Source organism: Festucalex cinctus, chromosome 13 (assembly GCF_051991245.1).
Source record: "Festucalex cinctus isolate MCC-2025b chromosome 13, RoL_Fcin_1.0, whole genome shotgun sequence".
Lineage (NCBI taxonomy): Eukaryota > Metazoa > Chordata > Actinopteri > Syngnathiformes > Syngnathidae > Festucalex > Festucalex cinctus.
This window is the reverse complement of record NC_135423.1, coordinates 8,346,355-8,354,734: the sequence shown is the minus strand read 5'-3', so window position 1 is coordinate 8,354,734 and position 8,380 is coordinate 8,346,355. Positions and strand designations below refer to the sequence as shown.

Here is an 8,380-nt window from a genome sequence, read left to right as displayed (position 1 = left end):
ATTACTAACCCTTTCAACCACTATTCAGCTCAAAGAACAAGTTTCTTTGCAGGAAAAAAAAAATTAAATTAATTTAACCAATCGTGGCTGGTCAGTAGAGGGTGCTAAGGTACCACCTCAACGCTGCTAAGAAGCTAGATTTGCCTTGAAGAAGACAAACCTGAGAAGAAGGGAGGGGAAAAAAAGAAAAGAAAAATCATAATGAAGTATTTCAACATACAGTGTATATATCTATTTGAATGAGAAGGATAAATAGTACACAGATAATAAGTAAAACTGATGTGTTTATTTTTATTTTTTGCTTTGACGTAACTTCCGGTCTGGTCACAAATCTCTCCCCCTTTTATTAAATGTTTTACACGTGCAGTCAGTCTTCGTGAAATACAAACTATTGTCGTCGTCGTCACTTCCGGAACTTTCCAATATTACACGTCATCAATTCAGTGAGGTAGATTCGACTGAGCCACATTATTACGAGAGTAATATTTGCTACATTCCACAGTGATCACAATTACAAAAGCCTCACATTCAGACTGTGGTAACAAATTCTCTCGATTGGAAAGTGGTTTAAAAGTGGAACAAATCCAAAATAAAACCTCATCGGAATTCTCAGGAATAATAATAATAATCTGTTAAATGCACTTTTATTACAGAACACCACTAAAACAAGAGTGATACTCTCAGACTGAACCACGGTACAAAAAAGGGAGGCGTCAATATTTACAATATAGTTATATACAAAAAGTATCTTACAAGAGGAATGAAGAAAGGTAGCGTCACAGAAGCAACACAGGCAACAGTGTATGGTTTTAAAAACATTTCATGAGGCCTTAAAGCACAACTTGGAGGATTGTGTCCAACTCCTTACATGTTTTTTATATTGTACGTACAGTCTTTCACGCACATGTCTAGTTAAATGTGTTGGGAAGTGAATCTTCCCGTATAAGAAGATGCGTGTTATGGCTGCTTTAAATAATCTCACATTCAGTCCAGCTGGACTTTAAATAATCATCCATTCATTCGATCATCGATAGCCTGCTCAGATTTTGGCCTGAATTATTGGAACTGACTGTTTCAGGCACCTCAGAGGTCACATTTCCATCACAGGAATGCTCTGGAATCTTTGAATTTGGAAGGTACGCTCAAAAAGGCTCAGGAAACATTCAGGCGGGGTCTGCAGTGCTGAACAACTCTGACTGGATGGCTCTTGAACTATTTATTTTATTTTTTTATTTTTTACCTTGTCTACAGTTGTTGATATACTGACTAACATACTAAGAATCAACTTGAACATTTTTCCTCTGTTCTGTTCAAAGGTCAGATTTTCCGCAAAAATTATCCTGAGTTGATTGGATTGACTTGAGTGGTGTGGGCTGTCTTAAAACTTGGTTTTGTGTAATGTTACATCTGTTCAACATTTACGGTGACAAATCGTAATGCTCTCATGGTTTTAGTCATGGTGACCAACACGACACGCCACATACATAACATCTCCATCGACAGTTGTGAATCTTCTCCTTCAAACTGTCATAGTACTGGGACTACAAGTACCGAGTACAAAAAGTCCTTGGAACTTTAAAATGAAAATGCTCACGGCACCATCTGAGGAGTCTCCAAGACACGACAGGCCAAACAAGAAATGTGGACCCTGTGAGCGAGTGCGAGAGTGCAAAGTGATGCAGAATAAAATCAGCCTCAGAATTGAAGGGTCACACTTGGAGCTCGTGGTTGTCTGCGCAGTGGATGCGGTTTAGTTTCTCACGCTCCCGGTTGGAAATATCCAGTTTTGGGGCGCACGCCAGCTTCGGCGCAGGAGACGACGAGTGCGAGGGGGCCGGAGATGGAGGGAGCGTCAGCTCGATTTCCTCGTAGCAGTGCGGACTAATTGCGGCGACGGCCGTGCCGGGTGGCGTCGGGACCAGTGGAGCGGCAGGAGGCGGGAGGGGCGGGGGGTTCAGGTGGTCCAGATTTCGGATGAGGTTGACGTACTCCCTCTGGTTGTTGATGTTGCCCTCCTCCGGCGGGACGGCCTGTTGCTTTTTCCGCTTGTGCTGAAAGCGGGAGAGGAGCACGGCACACGTGGCGCAAGCGCACACCGTCACCAATGCCAGGACGCCCAACAAGACCATGTAGAAGCTGATGCCCCCTTTGGTGTCCCACATTGCGCCTGGAAGGTATGACAAAAAATGTGGGAAATGTCAATTATTACAAAAACTACATCAACAAACATCTATCCACGATCTCTCGAGCGAGCTAGTTGCTAAATAGTAACCTCGAACTTTGACAGCTCTCGCCAATAGCTAGCTAGCTAGTTACTAGATAACAACTTCTTACAGTGCACTATCTATCCAAATCTATCTAAATATAAATCTAAATATCCATCTATCCATCCATTTATCATCCATCCATCATCCATCCATCCATCTATCAATCATCTGTCATCAATCAATTAATCCATTCATCCATCCATCCATCCAACCATCATCCATCCATCATCATCCATCGTCCATACATCATCCATCCAGCCATCAGATCCATCATCCATCCAACCATCATCATCCATCTGTCCATCTATCTATCTATCTATCTATCTATCTATCAATCTTTTATCAATCCATCCATCCATCCATCCATCCATCATCATCAATCCATCGTCCATCCATCATCCATCCATCCATCATCCATCCAACCATCATCATCCATCTGTCCATCTATCTATCTATCTATCTATCTATCTATCAATCTTTTATCAATCAATCCATCCATCCATCCATCCATCCATCCATCTATCAATCCATCATCGTCAATCCATCGTCCATCCATCCATCCATCCATCCATCCATCCATCACATATATCATCCATCCATCCAGCCATCACATCCATCATCCATCCAACCATCATCATCCATCTATCTATCTATCTATCAATCTTTTATCAATCCATCCATCCATCCATCCATCCATCCATCCATCCATCCATCCATCCATCCATCCGTCAATCCATCGTCCATCCATCATCTATCCATCCATCATCCATCCAACCATACATCCATCACATATATCATCCATCCATCCATCCATCCATCCATCATCGTCAATCCATCGTCCATCCATCATCCATCCAACCATACATCCATCACATATATCATCCATCCATCCATCCATCCATCCATCCATCATCGTCAATCCATCGTCCATCCATCATCCATCCAACCATACATCCATCACATATATCATCCATCCATCCATCCATCGACTTACCTGGACAGTGAGGGCCAAAACAAGGACTCTGTAGGCTGAGGCACTCGTTTCCACGGTAACCGTCAGGACAGGCACACACGTACCTGCCATCAATGTTGTGACAGGGCATCCCATGCAAGCAGGGGTTTGGGTTGCACACATCCAGTAAAATCTGAAATAAAAGTGTGATGTTAATTAACAATGACAGGCAACATTGACATTTGCTGAGTTCCATTTGCTGACTTGCCTCACAGAAGATTCCAGAATAGCCCAAAGGACAGTCACATGTGACCGCACCTTCATCCTTCGTTGTGCACTGCCCTCCGTGCAGACAGGGGGCGCCGTCACAAGGACCGAGGTGAATTTGGCAGTATTTTCCAGAGAAGCCAGGTGGGCACAAACATCTGGACCCAGACATCTGGTCCTACACCAGGTAGTTTAAAATCCCTTTAGTGTTCAATTTGTGGATATAAAAATTTTTTCACGAAATATTTGGACTCACCTCACAATATCCACCATTGAGACACAAGCTCTGGCAGCTGCTGTTCCCTAATACATAAAAAAAAAAAAAAAAAGCATAATTATTAAATTAACGTTTTAAAACACATGAAAGAAAAGGTAGGATTGTTGCTGCGAAACTGATAAATGCCACACTCACTGATGTCACAGTTTGGCCCCGCCCATCCAGGAAGACAGTCACACAGGTATCCACCAATTAGGTTGCGGCAAGAGCGGGCATGGACGCATATTTTCATTTCACATTCATCGGCATCTAATGGATAAAAAATAAAATAAAAATCAGCTGTCATGATCGTGACATAATGTACGCGTCCAAATTGAAAAATGTTTAATCAATTTCATGCATGTTTGACGTTGCGGAGCCGTTGGGACACATGGGAACGTCTGCTCACAAATGCGAAAAAAAACGTGCAGTGTGAAAGCTTGGCGCAATAGTAGTCAAAGTATAATTGTATCATGAAACAATAATGGATGAACACAAAGCTATGAGTATGTTATGTGAATGGCGACAGGTGGATGCTGAGGTTCATTGTAGCTTCTGACATCTAAAGATGAGACTTTCGCTGCTTCATCTACAGTCTGAGCTCAGGTCATTTATCACTTGACTTTGAAAGCAGAGCGTGCGTATGTGTGGACTGTATGACATGGAGTGTGCAGCTACGGGCGATTATCAAGTGTTATGTATCACTTTAACACAACTTGAGTAGGATGCTCCATCATCATGAAAAATTGATCTTTTTTTTTTTTTTTTTTTTTTTTTTAATGCTACAATCCCCCGGCAGCGAGTGAGTTTATACAATATGTGTGTATGTGTGGCATGACTGTACACAGTATTGTCTCCGTGGCAACCGTCCAGCACATGAAGGCCCAGAGGAGGAAGATGAACGCAACATTCTGAAACGTGGATGATGTTTGCACTTTCAAATGAACCGCAAAGGGGAACATTTGATCACATTCCCCTCATTGAAATTGCCCGTGAGCAGAACATGTACTAATTGAAATTGTAATTAGCGGCTAGAAATTAAGGATTTTGAAAAGGATGCTCCGTGTCGGAGTGAACGCGAGGAGGCCCCGAGGCTCAGGAATTAGAGTTGTTCGCAAATCAAGGGAGAGTTCATCCGAAGGTCGTCACAACTTCCATTTTAAAATAACTAAATATAGTTATGGTTGCTATATGCTTTTTCTTAATGATGCTTCATGGTTCACATACTTCATATTTGTGATTGGTGAGTTATTTTTCAGATTTGACAACGTAAAATAAAATAAAGAAATACAATTTTTAAAAACAATAACATAATTAAAATAAAAAAAACAAAATGAAAAGAGAAAGAGAAAGAAAATGTGCTGTATAACAAGTACATTAAAACAAAAACATAAAAAAAACATACTTTTAAAGGAAAAAAAATACTGTCAATGAAATAAAACATAAATGAATGAAAAATAATTCATATTAAACTAAAAGTCATACCAAAAAAAAAAAAAAAAAAACATATATAATAAATGAAAAAAATATATATACCGGTACTGTATACTGTAATAAGTAAATTAAAAAACATACTTTTAATGGAAAATATGAATGTAAATAAAAAAAATACCATATATGACGAAGAAAAATCATTTATAATAAAGTAAAAATCATACCAAAACGGAAAAAATATATATAATTAACAGGATTTTTTATTATTTTTTTTCCGCGGATTTCCATTATTGCGGGTAGTTTTTGGAACTTAACACCCGCGATAAATGAGGGAACACTGTACAGCAATTTTCTTTAAAACAGCATGAAATGAATGGCCACTTCATTTCTTGTCCCTGTTTGTAAAACGACCAGAAGAGGGCAGCCGATACTGGTATCAACCGACGTCACCTGGTATCGGTATTCCCCCGTCCGTCCTATTTACACATTATTGGTTGTGGAGAATCCCTCCGTTTGACTGCCCTGCTAAGAAGCATTCCAACAGCGTTCCCAACATGGCTGCTTGCCCGGCAAGGCTTTCATATTGACCCACTGACCCAGCTGGCAGGTTCTGCCGCTCCATCCAGGCGGGCAGAGACATTGGTAACCTCCCGGAGCCTCCTGACAAGTCGCACCTGGTCCGCAGGGGCTTCGCTCGCACTGCCTCACCGCTGCAAAGACAAAATGGCCGTCAACAACTCGCCTGTCTCATGATAAAGTCTCCATCAAAGACATTTTTGTGTGTGTCGCATGTGGTATGCTACCATGTGCTATGATTATGAACCACGCAGCTCTGGTATGCGAGGCTTGAAATATTTTCTGCTGCTGTGGTTTCTGTGCAAAAAGTGATCAATGCACTTTCTCATCTTCCACAGCCAGACAAGTGGAGGAGGAGCAAGTTGGTTTCAGGGGGAACGAGATGAGAAGTGGGACAGGGCTTGAAATGTCTTGTTCCACGCATGTCAGACAGGAATCAGAAAATATGGCGTTTGAAAGATATGCTCGGTAGTGGGTAACACTTGCACTCCAGTCCTGTAGATGGCAGTAATGGTCATTACAAAGGAAGTGCCAACTTTAACACACTGCCAACTCTTAACAGCTAAATGTGTCGATAAATTGCTTGCCAAGGAGGCGTTGAGTTAAGGCGGACTCGACATAAGGCGGTCCACCATTTTGGCCCCGTCCGCCATTTTGGCTCCTTGTCCACCATTTTGGCTCCTTGTCCGCCATTTTGGCCGCAGTGTTCTCCCCTCGTCTGCTATTTAGCCCTTAGCTAGTGCTAGCGCTTGTGCACTTGTGGGAGTATCTTTGTCTTTTTCACCCTCTTTTTTTTTTTCCACATCATGGCCCCAAAGAAGAAGAAAAGCAATTACCATAGAAACGAAGCTAAACATCATAAAAAGATCGCAGAAAGGAGAGACACCGACGAACATTGGCAAAGACGGGCTTCAGTCGGACAGACGGACAGCATCTTATTGTTTTATTTGAATGTATTTTAGATTTTTATGCAAATTATTTTAATGTAAACATTGACTTTAAAAGGGAAATTCGACTTAAGTCGAAATTCGGGTTACTTTGCTAGCGTAGGAACAGAACTCTGACGCAACTCGAGGACTTGTTCTTCTTATTATCGAGTTATTTGAGGGCACATACAGTGTAAACATGAAAAATATATAAGAATGCCATGTTAAAACTCGTGCGTCACATAAAACATTATTGCAATGACATTTTTTTTGCCTTGAGTTCTCCAAAAACATCTAAATGTACGTGTTGATGTCCAAGTTGTCATACATAGCTGTCTAATAAAATCCTTCCTGTATCTCTCATAACCTTTTCCATTTACATAACCATACAAGCATTTTCCCCGGATCTGAACCCGACTCCAACCTCGCAAAATAATAAGCGCTCGGACAACTAAACAGGCAATTGCAAACAAACACAGAAGACGTTAATTAATACTGCTCGTACATATAAGCCACATCCAAGCGGCCACCCGGCAACAAACAAAAGCAAAACTAATTGTACTCTTTGTTCGTCTGCTTGTCTGGCTCTTGTCATATTAATAACAATAAAAAAATATACATCTTGTTGTTGAGTACACACACCGGCAAATCCTGATGGCGGGGAACATCGGGGATGCGGAACGTCGACTGTTTACAGTCTCAGCTCTGACGTACGAGAACCCGTGCGCTTCAATCTCGTCTCAAGCTCCACGTACACACACACGCACGCGTGCACACACGCGTGGACTTATATGACGCACATGCACACGCGCCGCCGTGACAGCTGGCTTGTTACTCCACCAAAACACGCTTGACCTTTCTTCTCGCTTGACGGCGCGGACATGGAGTTTATGAGGTGTGAAGGGAAAGTGCATCCAGACACATCTTTGCTGTAAAAATGACATTTCTGTGTCTATTTACATTTTTAGAGCGTTCTCGTCATTTGTTCTTAAAGGGCAATTATGCAAACGATAACAGAAGGAGCCGCGTAGTAGACATAACAGCATGGTGGGACTGTTCCTTTCAAAGTACTGGAAATGTAAAAAAATAAAAATAAAAATACAAATTACAGCAACTTTACCAATGAGAGATTCTCCATCAAAGAACGCAAACAAATCTCGTGACTTTAGCTAGTGTTATTGGGGATTATTAAAGGGATACTTAATTAATTGAGCCATTTTCAGTAGTAAAAAGTTCATATTTTGCCCAGACTTAATGTGATAACTTCATTATTTTTCAAGTACAATTAGTACCCTTCAAAAGTGATTTTTCTACTTGCTGTCGACTGATGATGACATCACCTTGACTGAGGAAGCAGATAACAACCAATCATGGCTCAGTTTACTGACCAACCCCAGAAAACAGGTGAGCTATGGTTGGTCGTTACCTACTTCATCAGTACAGATGATGTCATCTTTAGTCGACAGCAAGTGGAAAAATTACATTTTAAAAGGTATTAATTATACATGAAAAATAATGAAGTTATCAAATTCATTCTGGACAAAATATTAACATTTCACTGCTGAAAATGTCTCAATGAGTCAAGTATCTCTTTAAGGCAAAAAAAAAAAAAAAAGTCAAAATATTACTTGGGCAAATATTTTTAAAAAGGAAGTCAACCCTCCTAAAAATATCAACAACAATACGTTCTATGCAGCCTCAC

General features: G+C 40.9%; 1 protein-coding gene across 1 annotated transcript in view; it reads right to left on the bottom strand.

Annotated features, from left to right (window-relative positions):
* Positions 1 to 1,219: 1,219 nt before the first annotated feature.
* LOC144033588 (uncharacterized) overlaps positions 1,220 to 8,380 on the bottom strand; it is a 35,041-nt gene continuing 27,880 nt past the window's right edge. The window contains exons 9-14 of the mRNA XM_077541774.1: positions 5,773 to 5,886; positions 3,899 to 4,012; positions 3,743 to 3,789; positions 3,488 to 3,664; positions 3,262 to 3,412; positions 1,220 to 2,167 (exon numbers count right to left, since the gene is read on the bottom strand). Of these exons, the coding sequence (XP_077397900.1) occupies positions 1,710 to 2,167; positions 3,262 to 3,412; positions 3,488 to 3,664; positions 3,743 to 3,789; positions 3,899 to 4,012; positions 5,773 to 5,886 (1,061 nt within the window). The 3' untranslated portion in view covers positions 1,220 to 1,709. The remainder of the gene's footprint in view (positions 2,168 to 3,261; positions 3,413 to 3,487; positions 3,665 to 3,742; positions 3,790 to 3,898; positions 4,013 to 5,772; positions 5,887 to 8,380) is intronic.